Raw genomic sequence first — 21,538 nt, 5'->3', positions numbered from 1 at the left:
GGGTAATTCTTCTCTGAATGTGTGGGACTCCCCTACCAGTGGCACCTTCTATTCACTAGCCTCCTTGACTCAGCAGCGTGAAAAGGCTGCACTGACTCCTGCTGATAAGTAAATCTGACCAAATTAGAATTATAAAAGACTCCAAAAATGAACACTGTGCTTTTTCCCCCGCCTAAGTAATCTACAAGGATTACACCATCTATTATGGCAGGAGACTTGAAAGCTCGCAGGTGAACAATGACTGCTGTGGACAGCATAATATTATGGAAATAACAACCACAACACCGTTTTCAGTCAACAATCCTTTTTTTTTTTTTTTTTTTTACATGTACAGCTTCAGACCACAAAGCAGCTTATCTTGTTCAGAGCGACTTTAAAGCCTGCTATCAAACATTAGCTACGGGGGCTCAAAATTTTCCACAAGAAAGTAAAACCGCTCTTAAACCTCAGTTGTGTGCAGACAGTTTTGGTTCTCTCTGATACTTGTTTTTGTGTTGGCAGTGGATCGTTTGAACTAAATTAAGCTCTACGTTCAGTGCTATACTATTGTATAGGATACATATGTGTCAACCTGTACTGTTTGTTCTCTCTTTACTTTGTCTCTCTCTCTCTCTCTCTCTCTCTCTCTCTTTGCTTGCTTTTTAGGAGAGAAAACAAAGGGAGGCCTGTTTTCTACCTCCTGCTGCAGACATCTCAGTGTTTTTATGAGTAGTGAAATCTTAACCATGTTTATTCTCTATTTTCCCAGCATTTCTCTGACTTGAGTGCAGAACACAATGCTGTCTCAGAATCTACGCTTGTTTGTTTACTGCACCTGTGTTTATACAGTTTCTCTGTTAGCATTTGGCTGTCAGCTGTTTATAAGTATCATAGATTGTGCTGATGAGAGAGTGAGTTTCCTTTGTTTATCATAAGACTTCAGTTTTGCACCTCCGAAAATAAATTGCCCAGTGATTGAGGTTCGGTCTAAATTGGACAGTGAGAATTTGCTTGCTCTCTAAGCTTTTGCCCAAAGGCCACGTCAGTGGGGATTTAAAACTTTGTCAAAGTCATTTTTTTTAAGTGCTATGCAATAAATTATGGAACAAAAGCTCCTAAATTAGTTCGTTTTTACATGTCTGGCTTCCACTTCAACATCCTGTATCTGCCAGCAACAATTCAGACATAGAACATTAACCCATCCATGGGAATATTCGTCTCCACGGCAACGGCCTCAGGACTGAAGCAGGCCTTTGCCACAGTGGAGTGGAGACTATACCATGCCTCCTGTGTAACACACTGTAACTCAAAACCCATCCCACATGGAGATAGGATCGAGAAAGCAAACTTGTTAACTCCGACGCCTTGACTGATAGAGCACAGAGGGGCTTTGCAGATAATCGCGCCCCTGATGTCTGAGATTAATAACAGTCAGAAAAATGCCAGGGCAGAGCAGGAGGGTGTGGGAGAATACGTTAAGGTCAAGGCATGCCGAGTGCTAAAGAATTTCAGTGTATTATTCACATCAAAGCATGTTATGCTATTCAGATAATAGACTATAACACTTTTTTCCCTGAAGTCCAGTAGTTGTTTTACTTTTCGGTCATTTTTCAGATTCATTTTATTTTGTTCTGTCCTTTTTTTTTCAGGATGACTGTCATAGTGACATTCTCCTCCCGGTAGGGAAACTAATATAAACTGCCATAGCCCATAGAAACGGACTTGTTCGCTGGCAGTGCTGATGACAAGGAAAAGTCTGCAAACCCCGTCCACATAGACAAAGTCTCACAACTCACGTACTAAACCGAATGTTTTCAAAATCTCTCCAGGTTTAAGCTATAAAACCACTGGCAGAGGCATCATTTTAGTCTGGCTAAACTGAAAACACTTTACTGAGAAGAAACTGCTTACTGCTGTGCTTGACTAAGTTTTAAAAAAAAAAACCCTGATATTCAGTCAGGTTTTACTACTCCTGTGTTGGATCAAATCTTTCAGAATTCCATAGTGGACTCAGCATTTAACCCCTCTCCCCCACCCCCCACATGGAATCGAGTCTGTACCCCATAATACAGTCTAAAATCAGACACGGAGGAGCTGAACCCCACAGGTTCATCTACACTGGCGCATTCAGTCTGACTGCAAAAGCGTTTTATTTTTACCCTCTCAGTTCTGCTCACTTACAGTTGAGTTGTTCTCTCACTTGACATGGAGCAGAAGGGCAGAGGCGCTGTCAACAGGACCAATGAATCGTACACCCCCCCCCCCCCACCCCCCCCTCTGAATCACACACAGACAAACACACCAAACAGCCACAGCTTTATGAGAGAGAGGAACGTACCACACATACACACACACACACACACACACTCTCACACACACAAACACAAAAAGGAGCCAGGTTCCAGGAAAAGAGCAGAGGTAATTTTCTGCTTCTCCTGCTGATCCTGAACATGTGTCAGAGGTTTATACTATAATCTACTGTACGCCAGAGAAAAGAAAACAGGCTTTTGCTCCCCTTTCATTCCCTGATTTGTTTATTGTCCTGCCAGGGCCCTGTGTTTGTGCTGGTCGAACTCCCCATACGTGTGTATGCCGCTGTTTTGCATAGCATGAACGTATGTGTCTGTGAATCTGTGAGCCAACACATGTATGGTATGTGCAGATTAATTTATATGTGCACGATGACTTACTGAGGCTATACATTTGTATTCAAGTTTTTACAGGTCAGACGCTGAAACCGTGCTTTGTTGTGTTGACAGAATGACTGGTTCATTCTAATTTCTGCCTTAAGTGGCTGCCTCACAGGAAGTCAACACATTGAAGATGAACTGCAGCTGTGAAGAAGAGAGGTTTCTGTTGTGTGGTGCAACAAAGGCAATTTGAGGAACAGTTTGTGTTGTTATTGATCAAGTTAACACAGTAGAAGATTTCATTCATTAACAGTGTTACATTAATACTACATATGTAATATTATATATATTACACTGTTCACACACACACACACACACACACACACACACACATATATATATATATATATATATATATATATATATATATATAGTTAACATATTGTTAACCACTGACAAAACATAATAAAAAATGTCATTCATACTCACAACAAACATTTATATTTAATATTTTGAAGGTTGAAGTGAAATGACCCGTAAACCTCTCCTGCTAGGCCTGCTCGGCGGGAATATGTTTCCTGACATGACTCCATCTGTCCTCACGCGGGATGAAGGATGTCCATTCAGTCATATCAGTGGAACGTATGAAGCCGGTTTCAGTGTAATATTTAGGAGCCGACCACACTGGACTCTTAGAACCAAGAACCCTGCCGAGACCCGAATAGCGTTTGTTTTATCCGTGCGGGCAAGAGCGAAGGACCGCGAGGGGACTATACACACATCACACACCAGGAGACTAAAAACTAAGCAAACATAGCAGACTGGCAACTTGATTTATGATATAAGGTTGGGCCAAAAAGAAGTTAATGACACATGGATTTCGATATTGGCCAAAATTCAATTTTAATCAGTAAAAGTACATCTTTTTAAGTTTTGAGCTGTAGCGTGCATCTTATGTTACAGCTTTTAATCTTGCTAATTCCCCTGTATTAGAGGTAAAACGCTGAGTATTCTCGAGTTGAATAATACGTTGTCTTTGAACACTGACATTATGAATAGAATCCTTTCCTAATGATATATATCCTCTGTGTTTTCGCCGTTTTGTCAAACATAAAAAAAAAACTTACCACGGGAGGTGTTTTGAAATGCATTTTGTTTTTGTTTGTGAGAAGTCCGCATCGAAGACAAGTTGCAGCTGGTGCGAGAAGTGAGTTTCCAGCTTATCTCCAGTCTACAGTCTATAAATGAGGCATGGCTTGTTAGCGGGCATGTAGGCATAGACTATGCGCACAGATAGCACAAGACCGTCTTTGATAATCACGATCAGAATGAGACAATAGTCAAACAACTGTCATGTAGCATCGCTAAAATCTACAACCATCACGGTTACTGGCTACAGAAATGCTGATTTAAAGAAAACCACAGCTATAAACAATACGTTGTGTAACAATTGTTTGTCTTCCTTTTTTCCCTTTTCGTTTATGAGTTGAGGACTAAGGTTTGCCCTGTTTCTAGTTTGACCCAGGGAAAGAACGTTCTGGACTTTGACATGCTGAAATCCGACATTCTCTTTAAAACGTGGTTCTAGTTTCATTCCATTATCATATTATTGGGTATACACACACGCAGTTATGTTTTCAGAACTCTACATTCAAGGACTAAATGAGCCGCAGCATTTGTAATTTGAGAAATTATCCCTCTTTCAAACCCCTTGAGAGACTTTTTTTTTTTTGGAAGTGGAAACAATTTCGTAGCTGGACCACCAGTTACCATCCAGGAGGCGGGATTAAAAAAAAAAGGTATAGATGAAAAATGGTAATAATACCAGGGTTCCTGTTTGTGTTGGCCGAATCTGATGCCGCATGTCAGACTGATAAAAAAGAACCGGTGTTCCACACAGGGGAGCTGTTTCTGGTGTCAAATGAACACGTAGGTCTTTGAAATTAAAGAACGGAAATATTCTGCCAAACCCTCACTATAATGAAACCTTTGATTAATATGAAATACGGTTGCGTGAAAGTAGATTTCAATCAGTAATATAAGATGGAATGATATACCGTTCAAGTATAAACGTTATCTGCAAGAACAACACAAGTTCAAGTTCTGCTCTTCCTCTGGAAAGTGAGCGTTTGTGACAGTATACGTAAAACTATTATATTAATCTACTCCACAGAGAGCACAATTAATATCAGAAAGTTTAAATTTTTCAGGCTCCGTAATTAAACACAACAAAGACTTGAAACTTATGTGAAAAATAAGACAACTTTATGGTTAAGTGTTTGGTTTGGCTGCTGAAAGTTAAAAGTTACAAAAATGAGAAAGAAAAAAAAAAAAGCTTGCTTTTGAAACGGAGCACTGAACACACAAAATGAACATCAGTCCAGCTATGTATTCCGTGTTAAGATACATCTGCTAATGACATTAATAAACCACAGATGGTGAGAAATCTGTTGGAGAGTCCAGATTGTGTACTGAGCGGTTCACAGTGTTTTCTATGGCATGGTCTACTTGGAAGGACTTTGACTTTCGGCTCTCCCCCTGCCGGGTGTGTGATTAATAGCTCAGTCGTCTCCTAGCCTCGGCCCGCCCCGACAAAAACCCAGGAGGCCGTTCACCTCTTTGTCAGCAGAGTTATTATGTGGTTAACCATTCCTCTCTGAGGCAAATCTCATAATGATTCGGCCTGAACTCACTGCATCTCACCCCGAAACGCCTCCCACGGACACATCTAGAGTTCTCCACATATGCCCAATGAAAACACATTTACTGAGAGACAGAGAGAGAGAGAGAGAGAGAGAGAGAGAGAGAAAGAGAGAGAGAGACTGAACTGAGAGGATCTCGAAAGCCTTTTGAGTAATTTATGACCACTCTATGCACAAATGTACAGTGCTTCACAAATTCCCTCACAAACAAGTCGTATGCAAACACTCATAAATTCTCCTTTGCTTTCTTTTTTACTGCACCCTCTTCCTTCAGCGTGTCTTCGTCGTTTGGGTTAGCGTGAACATCGCGCAGCGAGGGCCACGGTTGATAAATGTCTTCACGTCTCTTCCTAAGAAGCCTTAAGCTGGACGGCCTCTTGGGAATCCCTGTCACAATCTGTCCGCAACTCCGGAAGGGTCACGACCTTCGGAGGACGGCCACCCGCGGCGTGCAGCTCACTCGAACTAAATCATCAGCTCGCACAGCAACAACAACATTTTACAGTCACTGGAGGAGTCTAGGATATCAGTTGAGAGGAAAATTACATGGAGGAGAGAGAGCTATATAGTATGGGAGGATGTTTTGTGAGCCTCATAGGATCACCAAACTAATACTGTGTTCCAGTGAAACCATAGCAATCTCTCTGTCTCTCTCTCTGTCTCTCTCTCTCTTTTTTTTATGTAGCGATTCAGCTTTGTTATCATTACTGAATTGCTGAACTGCATGGTAACGCGTTTTCCAAAACCTCCGCGTGTCACGCTTTGCGACGTGAAACGTGTTGAAGAACTAATATAAGCTACCGCTGTTCTGTGATACCTTGTATGATGTTCTGAAATATTTTTGGTTCTACTAATGGAAGTGTATAGTTTATTATAGGCCGTAATAAAACATGATATTGGGTTTGTAAGGGTTATGATATTTAGAAGCTGCTAGCTGACAGCAGAGGTTTACCAACTCTATCCGTTGCTACATTTGAAATCCCTTGGTTTGGGGTCTTTTCAATTTTAGCAACCCACAGATACTGGAGGCTTGCAGTGGAGAGTAGAGAGAGAGAGAGAGAGAGCAGAGCAGGCTTCGGCAACTTCAGCCAAGGTTAACAGGAAGTTCTTGGTACAGAGGAGCCAGTCATTAATCAGGTGTGATAGCTGCCCTCTGTCTGTTACAGGCCAAAGCAAACACAGGTAAGGGAGGGGCCAGCTGTGCCCGTGAATGTACAAGACTGCCTCATTTCTCAGCCTGCTGTCGCAAGGAAGTAATTAGAGGAGTGTTGAAGTTGTCACTTTTCTTCCTCACTTGAAAAACACATCCATCCTGAGACGGTGACTCAAGTCTCTCAAGAAAAAAAAAAAAAAAAAAAAATGGACCAATTTTTAAAAACGTCATGAAGTTTGATACGCTTCCCGTGCAGTAACAGGGCAGCTGTTACTGTAAAACCACATTGAAAATCTATTAAATCCTGTAAAATTCTAGCTTCTTTGGATGTAAGTGAAATTTTGGTTTTAGTTTTTGTTTCTGAATGGAAAAGTAGGCCATTTAAAGTCTACACGCTTTTTTTTTTTTGCCCGGTTTTGTTAGGAGTTTATACTTTTCACAGAATATTCCTTGGATGAGGTCTGTTGTAATAACACATGACAAAGAGTTGCCTGCTAAGCTTCAGTTTCAGGCTAACTGTTGCTCATCGTGAAACTATGGTTACACAGTTTTCCCAAGAAAAAAAAAGAAAAGAAAAAAGAAAGAGAGAAAAAAAAAAAACAGCAGCGCCTACCAGGGAGATCATGGATACAGGCGTATTTATGGGGGATGTCATTTATTTATGCCGTAATCAGTCACGGATCATGTTTGACAAGAAGTTTCATTTTTCATTTTTGTAATTCACACATGTAAAAAGAGAAAATTCTTGGATGTGGAAAAATGTACTGGCTGTAAACATGATTCTCCTCATCTCATCATCCGCTGAGTTCTACTCTTGCCTTTTTATATCTCAATAAATCATAACCAATAGTGCCTGCAACCTTATTGTGTCTCACAAACACATTTATGGCAATCTTCCCTCAGTGCACAGCCAGCATCCAGCACTCAAAGTAAAACAACAAAATGACCTCTCCTCTTGGCTCAGTATTTCGCTTTAATCCTGAATATTACCCTCCTCTCTACTTTAAGATGACTTAATTACTGTTAATTACTACGACTAATTGCTGTTGCTAGGTACGTCGTTTCTGGCACCCAGCTCCTTTCCATTCGTGTTTATGTGACTTCACTGTGGATTGATATATTCTGAGTGGGCTTTTGTTGCCGGTGAGGTGGATACGGCTGGCGGTCGGTGACCTGTTTTTCTGACATACCGGACTATCATTGGTTTTAGTGTTTATTAGGGGAGTGTGATCTCAGAGATTACTGGGTAAGCTCATATTCACTGTGCTTTGACCCACGCAGGGCCTGGATGCCCCGTGTTAGGGGTGAAAGGGAGGCCATGGGCCGTTTGGAACCCAGAGTAGAGTTTCAGTGTCATGCTGGGGTGACTCTCCTAAATGTACTCTTCACTCCCTTACCGCCATGCACCAGTGCAACCTCCGGCCTCCGTCTCCCTATCCCACCCCTATAAATGTCACCTGACTTATACCAACCCCAGAATTCATAGGCAACCTTTTATTCCAGACTTTTTTTTTTTTTTTTTTTACTGAGGCCGACTCTCACATTTCACACAGCCTCCTTCGATCTTACTCTTCTCTCTCTTTTTCTCTCTCTCTTTCCCTCTCAGTCTATTTTGTTCTAGGATTCCTGCCTCCCTTTTATTCTCTATCTGCAACTCACTCCCTTAAGTCTGATGCATGTTTTACGGTTTCGTGTATTTTTTTTTCCGGTGCTTTTAGTCTCTGTTAGTAAATTTAAATACTCCCGATGGACATCTGGACAAGTGATACAACTTGCGACACGAGAGCCAGGCTTAGCGTCAGGGTGGAAGTCAAGGCCGTCGCGTTTCGGTTCCAAATCCGGGTTGCGAAGCGCACGGTTTTACATCGAGCTCTCATTCAGGAAACTCTTTTTATTAGACCTGGCTTAACAGTTATGAGTGCAAGGGGGGCGAGTAAACAGAAAGGGAAAGCAAGACCGGGCACATAGCTACGTCGTTACACCAGCTCGTTTTAATCCAGAGTGTGTGGCAGGGAGACAGCTCTAATGTAGTGATGACAGGATGATTTATGGTCCAACTCCAAGTACATAACTAAACTGTGCTCCTGCCTCCTTGCAGCCTTCAGATTCCCTTATCTCTGTCTGAATATAGTTAGTGGTGCTGGGTGGTTTACTGATACTGATGGTGTGGATCTCTTTGGGACTAAATTTTTCATCTGTCTGTGACACGTATCACTCTGCAAGTGAGCCTGAAATACAAGTGCTGCATTCAAGTAACGCAGAAACTGCATAAAATATGTCGCCTATGGCTACTCAAATGAAAGTTCAACATGCTTTCGTCTATGTTTAAATGAAAGAAAAATGCAGCAGCCAATCATGTCGTTCCTCATGCCCCCTGCATTTCAAAAATAAGTATCGTTGCATTTATCTTTACTAGGTAAAAATGAAAATCTATCGCGACACAGATTTTTAGTATCGGGAGATGGATACAGTGAGGCCACCAGAAGAGATACAAGTTGGATTTTACTCTCCTCTTTACCCTTCCTGAAATAAGATCCCAAAAAGTAAAAACCCTGCGTTCAGGTCTTTACAAAGGTAAAGGGTCACGCGTGAAACGATGTGATAAAACCTTTGACTTTTGACCCTTTGTCCCTCAAAGCAGCTGTTGCTTTTGATGCGCCAGAAGAGAGTCCTTAAAGACAAGACCCTTCGCTTTCATTTAAAGGCAGATACCGGCCATGAAAACCGCCCCGCGAAACAGGCCTCCACGTCGAAACAGTTTCTTGCCCAAATTCCTGCTGTCAGCAGGATGGGCAGACCAGCCGTGCACACGGGACCTGTCTTGGCCTGGTTGAATATGTGGCACTGGCTTAGTGAGGGAAACTGTCAGGAGCACACAGCGGTCCCTTGATAAACTGCAGTTGGAAAAGTTGCTTCATCACTGCCAACATGAACAATTCTCTAACACTGCAAACAGAGCTCCTCTTTTAGAAGCCCATACAATATTTCACCATCAACATCATTTATATTTGACAGATTTGTCAATACTTGATATATATATACACACACACACACACACACACACACACACACACACACACACACGTATAAGTCATATGGTTGGAGGCCAGATCAGTCATCTGTCACCCTGTTCTTGACAGATGAGTGTATGCATGGAAAATGTCAATAGAAACCTATAGGAGTGAGTGCTTGGTGTGTGGTGTATTTTCCTGGCATGTTTTAAGCCAGCTCTACCCCTAAAGGGTATGTTAAACACCAGTAAATACAAAGACATTCTGAGTGAACACTTTTATCATACGGAGAAACATTTGCATCCCAATAGGATTGGTTTCTGCCAAGGTGATATTACTCCAATCAATTCACTGAATGACATTGATGATCTGTAACAGTTTCAAGTGAAACTGAACCGAAGTGAGTAACTTGTCCCTAAACGCAGAGGGAGAACACATGTGTGGGTATTTTATGAATAGTTTATTATGTATATATTGACCGCTTAGGTACACTGATGTATTTTAGGTGCAAGTACTCAAATACAGAATTAAAACCATACACGGTCCTTGGAGTGGTTCTTATTCGTTATGCTCTTTTAAAGTCATGTTAGACAAAAGCATCTGCCAAATGTCTAAATGTAAATGTAACTTTATATCATATTGCAGAAGCCAGTATTCAAGCATATTCAGCGTTACGGGGTAATGTTCAGAAGCCATCGTTTCTCACTTCGTATATGTCTGAGATACCGACTTGCATTCTTTTGAAGCTTTGCTAAATAACTTGTTCTGTGAGTCAATGAGTGAATGAGTGATTGACCGAATGAGTGACTGAGTAAACGTCTGAGGAAGTGAATAAGCGAAAAGACCAGAACCTTTTTTTCGTTCACAGAAACAGTTTAGTGTGGCAGACGGAGCAGTACGGTTTTCCACCTTGCTCCTTGAAAACACCCTGACTGAGCTGCCGAAGGCAGAAGGCACAAACAAAATGCTCCGGATGGAACTTGCGATCCAGGGCAGAGATGCAACGCCCAGTGATGGGCTTCTCGCATCCCCCGCACAGACTGCCCTGACGGGAATGATAGTGAAGGGAACAAAGGGGACGACCATTCAGCTCCAAGAAACATCCATCTGCAAAAGGCTTCAGACAGTCCTGCAGAGGGGGAAAAAATTGTTTCACACAAAGGTGAAAACCTAGTATAGCAAACTCAGGTTTGCACGTTTTATCTCTCCGTTCATTGCCGACCATTCCATCGCCTTAACGTTAAACTAAGCAGCGCCATAACGTGAAATTTGTAAGATCTGCCTTAATAAACTCATTTAAAAAAATGTTTCTTGCATTAGTGAACTGTAGTTAGGTACTCACCGCGCAGACAAAGCAGTCAGGGTGCCAGGTGCCGTTGGCAGCGGAAAGGTAGTTCTCGCGAACTGGTTGCCCGCAGCCAGAACATTTGGGTGCAAAAAGAAGGTAGAAGTCCTTTGTGCAGTATGGCTTCCCTTCACGCTCTAAAAACCCTGCAGACAGCAGAAAACACACAGCAGTGTGCGGTTTTACATGTCGCAGAGCACGTGCACTGATGCGCTAATCCGCCGGCCTCAAACCTGAGTCGTTCACTCACTGCTGCCTTCATTCATAGATCATTAGGACGTAGTACTTTGTCAGTGTTGGCAGTTGTTATTTTCTAAAAAGCACTTCTGGACTACCACGTGAATGCACTGTAAACTATTATTGTATGTTTGTTTCCAGAGGGTAAGATCATCTGTGTTCATACATAGCTAGAGAGATGATAGGCAATTTGGCTATACTTTTTTTGTTTCGCGCAGTGACGCGTTGGTGGAACTAAACGAGGGAAAGACAGAAATCTTCACCGTCGTTTTTATTATAGTCATAATCTTATCATAAAGAAAAAGGAAAAATGACTTTGTCAGCTCGATATCATCATCATCACGATATCTATCATCACACCGGTGGTAGATTGAGGAATGGAAGCGAAGAACGTTGGGTATGTTCTAGACACTTAGCTGTGTTCTACATTCCCTGTCAATCATATAACCCAGAAGGCTTTTGTTCATGTGAAGACTGTTGCAAAAGTTTCATATACTGCTGAGATGTTGATAGACTGCTCTGTATTTGGTTACCTAGACTACTGCGATTCTTTTCCTGTCTGGTTTGCCAAAGAAAACCATAAACAGGTTACAACTTGTGCAAACGCTGCAGCCAAAACCAGTACATAAAGAAGAGAATGTATTACACCTGTCTCAGCCAAATTGAATCAGCCTCTCATTTTAGTACTGAAGTTTTCTCTCTTTCAGGATTGAAGTTTTCTCTCAGTTCTATGTTTTTAAAGCTATTAATGATCCTATTCCTCCATACATTTCAGAGCGAACATGTTCCAAACTATAGCTCAGTGAAACCTTATTACATGTATCCAGATTTAAAAAACACATTTCACAGCTGTGAAGATGTGCTCTCCCTGCAAAATCATCAGCTGGAAGCAGATCTCATTTAACTTGGCTTTGCATTAAACTTTCATTTTACTTCATCCCCTTTCTGTGTTTTACAGTTGCCAGTGTTTTATTACATCTTCTGCCTCTTTTACCTGTTTTCATGATTTTATGGCCTCATGTCTTTGTTGTGGCTCATGTTTTTTTGTTTGTTTGTTTGTTTGTTTATTTGACTGTCTGAAATGCGATACTTAAAACTTTATTTAAATAGAGATGACAATAGTACCTTTCACATATAGTGTGCAGCTCAAGCTGCAATAACACAACAACAACAACAACAACAACAACAACAATAATAGTACTGTAAAGTAACACAGATTGTCCTTTACATACCACCATTTCCAAAGAGTTCTCCACAGTGTGTGCAGAAGAAGTGTTCCGGGTGCCATGTGCGGTCCATGGCAGTCAGAATGTTCTGGAAGAAACAGGAAAGCACAGCAGTTCAAACACACTGAACAAATGTCAGAGTCTGGGAGTATGGTGTGAGGTCTGACAGTGAAAAGAGCAAGAGACAACCACCATTTAAAAGTGTATTGTACACATTGGGGACCAGAGAATAGACTTGGCACCTGTAGAATGGGCCCCTTGCAGTAGGCACAACGCGGAGAGTAGAGGTCCTGGTAGTCTTTCTCACAGTACGCTCGACCATCCCTCTCAAAGAATCCACTGGTCCCCAGTTCCACGTGACATGCGACACAGACGAAATGTTCCGGATGCCACACCTGCCCCAGGGCTGTAATCATCTGTAGAGCACAGGAGGACAGGCCTGGAGGTTAGTGAGGGACATTTGGGAACCATCTTTGGGCAGCAGAAGAAGAACATACCTCTGCCAGGGTAACATGTCTGTGTGCTGTTTGGCCCCCCAGAGCATTTAAATAACAACACAAGGTCTTAAAACAGCAGAAGGACATGGTTTTGTTTTTATACGAATCATATGTCAACTACTCATATTTTGAGGTAAAAAAAAAAACGTTAATAGTTAGCAATTACGATTATTAACGATTAATTAGTGGTCGTGATTACATGCCGATGCCATTTAATGAAACAGCAGTTAAAGTCCATTTGGTTACCTTCCCGGCGATGCACTTGCCACAGGACGCACAATGGCCCTTTGCTGCCGTACGCACGCCCATTTTCTCCATGTCGGAGCTAAGGGATCCCAGCAGATCATCTATGGCATCCACGCTTTTGGGCGGCTTGGCTTTCTCGGGGTCAGGCTCCGGGTTCTTCGCAGCGTTGCTGTCTCCCTTTGGCCCTTTGTCATCCGTATTTTTCTTGTCCTCTCTCGTTTTCTCTTTTCCCGACTTCTGAACAAGAGGTGGCGGGACCGACGAGGAGGCCTGTTCTGGAATCTGAGATGAGAAAAAGAAAAATAGATTAAAGCGTTTTTTTTTTTTTTAAAGACGTGACACTTCTGAAACAATAATTACGTTTATTGCGCCCGCGTGGACTACAAAACAGATAATAACATTGAAAAAAAAAAAAGTAATATATCTTCATAGTCTATTTTCAATGAGAAACTTGTGATGTTATCACTTCTTTTCACTATTAGTATGGGAGTTAGTACAGCTACATCATCACACTGTTATACTGTCTTCGCTTTAAACTATACATGCAGAAATGACTAAAATCTTTGGTATCTTATTCTGATTCCTGCTTTTCACTCACAACAGGAACTGTGACAGTCTTAAGGCTCTTTACTGACAGGCAGTGAGGAGGTACAGTTTGCCTGTGCTGCCCTCTACTGTTCAGTTATTCCACTGTTGTCCTTTAAGGAGCAATGCTGTGTGCTCTACTTCATTCAGATTTATCACGGTTGAAATCTATAACCACTCCTCACCCCGAGACCCAAACCAAGCAGTTCATTCATGATAGAGTCCAGCTCACGTGACGCTGTGCCCGGGCTCATGACATCTGCCTGCACTGGAGCTGGTAATTCACTAGACAGAATGTATGTGTGTGTGTGAGAGAGAGAGAGAGAGAGAGAGAGAGAGAGAGTTGAGCTCAAGGAAAGGTCACAGTTAAATTCTCAGATCATCATAATTCAAAATTCAGAAAGTCAGAACTATACAACTACATCCGTCACTAGTTCTGACAGATTCCTTTAACAAATATTTTTCATGAAATAGACCTGCTACAGGGGTTATGCCACTTGAACCATTGACAGAAACAAAAACCTGATTGTGCTAAAATATTGGATTGATTCCATTGCTTTTTTTTAAGGTGTCGTATGAAGAGAAGATTAGAAAGCACAAGGGAACAAACGGAGGGAATTTTTTAAGACTCTGTGGTTCACATGTCGCATATGTATCAGAAGAGCTGAATGCCACTCACTTGTATACATTTTTTATTGAGTCCTGTCTTGTCTTAACAGCAGAAGCTGAGATGTTGCCCTTTTAAGAGAAATATAGACAGAAAGGTAATTTACACCAGGGTTTTCCTCTCACTTAGGACCATGATTTGCTAAGAGACCGGGTCACCTGTCCACATCCGACACTAGATGCTTCATGTCTGGGGGCTATCGCCAAGGTCTTGGGGGGGACAGGAGTTTGAGAACCTTTACTGGAACTTTGAGCCAACTCTTCCAAGAGTGTATCTGAAATGCCAGGGTTACATCATCGATATACACAGAAACGCACACATGCATATACACATACATACATACATATATATATATATACACACACACAAACAAATGCAAAGAGAGTCAAAAACATATTTTCGGGCCAACATTCAACTAAAGACTGATGCCACAAAGGTGAACATTAGGTAAAGAAAAAATGTGAAATCACAAGACAGCACTCTTGGTTTCTCTTCTTGTTCAGAAGCGAGTATATTTTACTGTGTCTGTTTCCGGAGGGAGGAAGTGAGTTGGTAATTTCAGTTGCTATCATTGCAACGGATGTGAGACTTAGCACTCAGTAGCCTGTGGAGACGATATCTTGATTTCTCCACTGAATGTGTCTTTACTGACAGACATTTTGTTGTATTCTGCTTTTTCTTTGGAATTTCTGAGCATGATATCACAATCATAAGATCACAACTTTCACTTCCCCAAATCTGGTGCAGAGGCTCAGTGGCCGTTAATTTAAAATGTGAGAAAAGTAATCTTTCTGTGATGCTCAGAATGCTCAGAATCCTTACTCAGAATGCTCAGAATCCTTACTCAGAATGCTCAGAATCCTTACTATAACCCTCAGGTTAAAGCTCCTACCAAATATTGACCTTGGAAAACTGCAGGTAATATACCGACTGTTTCCTTCATCATCCACACGAAACCACCAAACTGTAAGATATCTCGGGTTGTGAAGGCACAGTACTTGTGTGTAAGTTGTGAATACACAGAAAATGCCACAGCAGTCCTCTGCTCTGAACAGAGGAGGTCCGCTAGGAAGAAAATTAACGCGTAAATGTTCAAATCACAGCAGTGATTCACACGGAAAGATAGATATATATATATATATGTGTGTGTGTGTGTGTGTGTTTTTTGGTTAAATAAAGACATTTTAAGTTCCCTGTTTTCACTTGTGTAAATTTCATGGAAAGGTTTCATGGGCTAATATAACACAGAAGATATAAGTGAAACTCCTTATAAAATTCTTTATTCTGACTCCACATATTTATTTGTTCATTTCAGTAGTATTCAGGTAACTCCCATAACCACACTTTTTTTCACTTTCTTCCATAAAACATTTTTTTCTTTTAGACACAAACCCAAATGAAACAACATTATAAACATACAGGAAACAGGTATCAGCACTTACCAAGCTCATCCATCTTGCGCGTGTATGAGACCCACTGACACGTGTGTGAACTGAGGTAGAATATGGATGGTTTGATTTTTTTTTTTTTGGTAACAGTACGGGTCGTTACCAAACAGATCTTGATCTACTTCCTTTCGCGTGTTGACGTTTTATGTCACGAACATGCTTGTTTTTGCCTATACAGATACTTCTGCTACACAGCTTCCTCAATTTGTACTTTTACATTTTCACAGAGCTGTCAGATTAAATAAATCTTTTTTTTTTGAAAAATGAGTGGATAACAGGCGGGAATTATTTTCCCCTGGAATACAAGATTTACATCATTTAAAGACGTTGGGGCAGAAGCTGTAAATTACCTCTGATAGTAACTTTAACAGATGCACTAGACAGCACAATATTTACATTATCAGTAATGAAGTGTAACATCGACAATCCATCTATCACAACGCAACTGACTGCATTTATGAGACGAGAAGAAAATAAAAGATGTTCTGAAAGGTGCATACATCACAGTTATCACACATACATATATTACATATATACATGTATCATCATTTTGAATCGACCACCCAGACTATGCAAGAGCGACCTACAAATACATTTCCCATAAGCGCCTTCAAACCGTGGAGATTACTGGGAGGGAAAACTAAACTCCTCCTACTTCCTACCATCCTGGTTCTAAGGTTCCTATCTGTTCGTGTAAATGAGCTGAGACCAATTTCCTGATGTGACCAAACATTACCGAAAGAGATTAATCATGTGTTTTACGATTTTTGATATGTGGTGCAATAGTTGACTTTTTGACTCCGAGGACGTCATATGCATTTAATAGAAACTCAGGGAAATCCACACTAGTGCGATTGGAAAACTGTCTACTTAAAAGGGCAACCAAATAATGGCGGGTGGGTCCCGCAAGTAACAACAAGGCACGAGATACAAAATAACAAGGTAGATTGCAGTTGTTTTTGCCTTTGCTAAACTAAAACATTTCCCCCCCCGACTATTTGTTTCTCTGTGGTTAAACCTGTATTTAGCAGTCGGAATTCTGGCATTGTTGTGATAGTAATCTCACAGAAGTGCGCAAGGACATGTCAAACTTCCAATGCCATGGCTCTCTCGAGCTGAACGGTCTCCAGTTGTCTTGAATCGAACTCTTGTTTGTATTTGTTTCTGCTTAATTTTTTAAATGTTATTTTTATTAATGATAACATGCGTAATGTGCTGATAAATGTGTATATCTTTAATAAACGGGGTGATACACTGTGACTCGAGTCTTAAAATTCTGTAGAGTTCTATCAGAGTAATATCTTGCACAAGTTCTCACTGAGTTTCACAACTTTCTTAAGAACTTATGAAACCAGATGTGGCCGACGATGTCACCTAGACGCTTTCTCAACTCTGCCCCAACCCAAAGTTTGAGCAAAAATTAAGTAAAATAGTCAGGTGTTTGAGATATACGTTGTATTTCATTTTATGTCGCTTTTATTTTATATAAGTCAAACTTGAATCACATTGATTTCAAGGCTTTGAGGGTGGAATTACACATAGTATCATTGAAATTCCCTCAATTCTCAAGTTGCCCTGTTTCGTTCTCTTTAACAACTCTCTTCCCCCTTTCCCTTAGTTTTCTAGTGGTGTTTGTTGGGGTTATCTGCTCTGAGAGTGCTTATGACATCCTCCAAAGAAGCCCTCCGCAGACAGCGTCGGAGGGAGCTGGATGCACGCAGGAGTAAGTCTCGTGTGCGTTTGGGTTCGTGCCTTCAGACCTGGGGACTGTTAAAGGACAAACTGGGATTTTCTCTCCACTCTGAACTGGCCCAGTACCTTCTTGAGAGGTACGGTACTACCACCGAATACATTTCCACTGAAGCAAGGTTCACTAAGCAAGACACTTAATGTGGTCATGGTCTACAGTCTATGCAGATAAATAACACAATCAGAGAGAGAGAGAGAGACAAAGAGACAAAGAGACAAAGCAGTTCAGCAGATAAGAGGGAGCGAGTGAGAGAAGGTGTCAAAAACGGTTTGCTGAACTGTAAAGATATGTTTTGGCTCCTGATAGCGTGTCACGGTTAAGGGTGCTGTGAGCAAAAGTGATAACACTGCTTATCAATGATCATTTAGTTTTTGTTTGTTTTTTTTACTTTTGCTTCCTGCAGTTACTTTTCCAAAATGTGTGCTGGATGTTCAGGTAAACATTCTTTTTCCTCTCATGACAGTCATGTTATTAGTTTTGTTTTGTTTTTTTTACAATGCCAGATGAATTGCTTACAGTATATCATCACTTTCCTGCTACCAAAAAAACAGTGCTTTTAGGGCATAATGATTATTTGATAAAGGAGTGAGTATTTAGTTTGGCCATCAAAAGGCCCTCAGTGGCTTAAGACTGTAGACTAAGTTTGTCAGTTTGGTCTCTGTGTGTTTTTTTTTAGGCAAAGGAAAAGGAGAAAAAACAGCACTGTTGACAACAGCTGAATCCCTTCATCAACTGATCCTGTCAGTTCACAATCATGGTCAACAGTGCTCTTTCCCCCCAACTCTACAGCCTGGACCCCACACAGTCCAGATGTGCACCGAACAGCGTGAAGGTGAAACACGGACGCAAAGAAAGACCAGAATGGACTCCCAGACTCAAACGGGGCCGACCGACCCCACGCGCCACGCAGAGACAGAACCGTGCCTTATCTACAGCTGTGAAGGTGGACATCTTTTCTCGTGGTTCCCCGCTCAGAGAGACGGCGAAGAGGAGAGAGAAGAAAATAAAAATACAGGGGACGCTACTCGCTCAGGGCCTAAACGACCGAGAGAGAAAGAGAGAGAGCTGAAGAGGGAGAGCGTCGGAGAAGAGGCCAGCTGTACCGTTAGGACCAGAGGTTGCGTTGAAGCACACCCTGTGGCGTTGTGCCAGAAAAGAGCAAGTCAGAGAGCTGAGGCGAGGGGTGAGACACCAGCTGTCACTGTCCAAAACACTACAGACTCAGGAAAGGACAAACTTTCAGGTGAGAGAAAAAAAACCCCTGTCTTCAGCAGATGTCTTCATACCTTTATTTGTTTTTTTTTTGTGCCGCACATAACCGCTTAGTTTTATACTTTAATTGGGTTTACGTTGTGTTTTAGATAAGACATCTGTGAAGGAGAGGGAATCTGAAAACGAAACTGCAGCACTGTCAGCCCACACAGTTCAGCCATCAGGGAAATGGTACAGCACAACAGCACATCATTGTCATGACTGGGGTTTTTTTTCAGCTCTCAATGGACTAGAAGCTCCTTGCAAATGATCTAATTCACCTTTATCTCTTTGTTCATTTATAGTTTACCACCTGAAAATATGGACAACTTAGAAAAAAATTGCGATGTAAATCAAATCCCACCCATAAAAAGGTAAAAATATGTTTCCTACAAAAAAAACCCCAAACAAAATAAAAATAGCATACAAAAGTGTGTGTATGTAAACTAACTAGAAGTACACTGAAAATGTTTTTGAGATCTTGTCTGGCTCTCTTAGCAGCAGTAAAAGAACAGTACCACAAATGTCCTCTAGAGGGACCAAGAGGAGTGCAGATGAAGGTGGGAGAACCTCAGGGGACACAAGGACAGGAGGGAGAGGAAATAACAGGTGGATTTGGTTCTCATTTTAATTCAAGATCTGAAAGTAATTTCCTTCACCTTTGGTCTTTCATCGTTTTTATGCATTTCTTCTTTCAGACAGCTGATACCAAATGATGATGCTTCTCAGATTGGTGGCAAACGGAAAAGGTTTGATTTTCTTTTCTTTGCTTTTCTTTTCTTTAGTCTTTGCCGTTTGGAAGTATAATGGTTTCACACATTTTCCACGTATTTCATATCTTTTGTCATTCCTTCCATAGATCTGTTTTCAATGTACAGCCATTTAAATGTTCATATTAAAAAAAAAAATTGACATTTACTTACATTTACAGGAAAGCAACACCAAAAGAAATTCTACCTTGCGAGTTTGATGGGTGTGGGAAGATCTTCTCCAGTCGTCAGTACCTTAATGTGAGTTTTGTGTTTTAACGTTTCCAGCAGCTATCAACTAATGATAAACCACATTAGGCTGTGACACAGTGAAGTGAACCTTATCTCATTGCGTAGCATCACATGAAGTACCAGCACTTCCAGCAGAAAACGTTTACTTGCTCTCACCCGTCCTGTGGGAAGTCGTTCAACTTCAAGAAACATCTAAAGGAACACGAGAAGCTACACAGTAGTGAGTCTCAAATCAGTTTGTATTTTTATATTCAATCAGGGTAAAAAAAAAGAAAACACAGTGGCTCTATCACTTAATGAAATTGTGATGTCAGGATAATGCGTTTTACTGAGAGCGCAAGGGATCACTGGTTGGTCTCTATGGTTCATCAGTACGGCAGCAAATTTGCTGTAACTCCCTAACAACGTTCTGAAACTCAACTCAACTGAAATCAAGAAGAATAAAATGATAGTGATCGTAATAAAAACCAGAAGGCCCTAAGAAAAAGAGAGCTGTAACGTAAAACGATTAGTGTGGTCTTGATGCTGTGTATAGTGGTCAGTAATTTGTCGTCTGGCGTTTGTCCTTGGGAGATCAGAGGGATTATATCTGTGAATACTGTGCCCGGGCGTTCCGAACCAGCAGCAATTTGATCATCCACCGCAGGATCCATACTGGAGAGAAGCCACTGCAGTAAGGACGCTATTGAATACATGGATCTATACACGTATACACATTCACAATAGTGTGAGAGTGTGTGTTAGATGGCAATAGGAATGACTCGCTGTCATGTTGCTTTTGGTAACACTGTTTGACAATGGTACAGTCTTTTCTGCCTGTCTGTTGTGGGGGGGGGGGGGGAGGGAATCATTCTAACTGTTTGTCGAGATGAGATCTGGTAATGTTGGTAGGATTTCCCAATGAGTGTTACAACTGTATTGCACATCAAAGAGTTACAACGTTTACAGCATCATCAGGTTACGTGCGGGCCTGAATGTTTGTTTGACCCCGTTCAGGTGCGAGGTGTGTGGCTTTACCTGCCGACAGAAGGCGTCTCTTAACTGGCACATGCGAAAGCACAACGCGGAGAGCAGCTACCAGTTTCCCTGCGAGATCTGCGGCCGTCGCTTCGAGAAAAGAGACAACGTGACTGCACATCGCAGCAAGAGTCACCCAGACCATCCCGGCTCTACGGAACTGAGTCCTTCCCCACTCACGACCCCTCCTGACCCTACCGTAGACCCCCCCCTAAAATAAATAGAGATTCCCTCAGCGCTTCCGTTTACATCAGCAGTTGTTGTTATTAAACACACGGTGGTGTATACTACCTGTGTTTACATTCTTTTAGACAACAAACAGCAGATCACGGGTAGTTGTATGAGCTCCTGTGTGTACGTTAAACAAAGCTACTTGTCCTAAGTACATCAAATGTTTTGGTAATGATTCCTAGGGGACTGTCGGGATGCATTGTAAGTTAAGGTCATAGTGATTTATTTAATGTTAGCTCTCAGTTACTGGAAATACATACACTTCAGTGTAAACACAGCAGCACATTTGGAATCTCTGGAATATTATGGCAGTAAAATGATTTGAGAAATAACTGAACAAACGTTTTGTATGCAGGGATGTTCTGTTTAGTGGGTTTTTTTTTTCTCCAGAGTCAATCATTAAAACAATAGTCAGCACAAATGTTGTCTCTATTACAATCGTATTGTGTTACAGACTGATGAGTTTAGTTTGAGTATATTTGCTTTGTGTTTAAAAATGATTTTCCTATACATGTGATATAAAATGTAGAGATCTTTAAAAAAAACTCAGATTAGCAGGTAA

The 21,538-nt window shown here is 41.3% G+C and overlaps 2 protein-coding genes across 2 annotated transcripts; one reads left to right on the top strand and one right to left on the bottom strand.

The window, feature by feature from the left end:
* Window positions 1-10,337: 10,337 nt before the first annotated feature.
* Window positions 10,338-15,733, bottom strand: lpxn (leupaxin). The gene is made up of 9 exons (XM_030784366.1): window positions 15,721-15,733; window positions 14,437-14,552; window positions 14,291-14,349; window positions 13,797-13,896; window positions 13,027-13,308; window positions 12,526-12,699; window positions 12,290-12,371; window positions 10,818-10,966; window positions 10,338-10,604 (listed from the first exon to the last, which is right to left on the bottom strand). Exons 1-9 carry the CDS (start codon window positions 15,731-15,733, stop codon window positions 10,338-10,340), a joined length of 1,242 nt encoding a protein of 413 aa, XP_030640226.1.
* Window positions 15,734-17,388: 1,655 nt separating this feature from the next.
* Window positions 17,389-21,071, top strand: znf692 (zinc finger protein 692). The gene is made up of 11 exons (XM_030784365.1): window positions 17,389-17,555; window positions 17,880-17,911; window positions 18,159-18,288; window positions 18,337-18,719; window positions 18,838-18,919; window positions 19,226-19,336; window positions 19,426-19,476; window positions 19,659-19,737; window positions 19,834-19,948; window positions 20,302-20,401; window positions 20,725-21,071. Exons 1-11 carry the CDS (start codon window positions 17,389-17,391, stop codon window positions 20,963-20,965), a joined length of 1,491 nt encoding a protein of 496 aa, XP_030640225.1. The 3' UTR covers window positions 20,966-21,071.
* Window positions 21,072-21,538: the final 467 nt, after the last annotated feature.

Source organism: Chanos chanos, chromosome 9, assembly GCF_902362185.1.
Source record: "Chanos chanos chromosome 9, fChaCha1.1, whole genome shotgun sequence".
Classification (NCBI taxonomy): Eukaryota; Metazoa; Chordata; class Actinopteri; order Gonorynchiformes; family Chanidae; genus Chanos; species Chanos chanos.
Note: the sequence above shows the minus strand (reverse complement) of the source record. Positions and strands in the feature narration are given on the sequence as shown.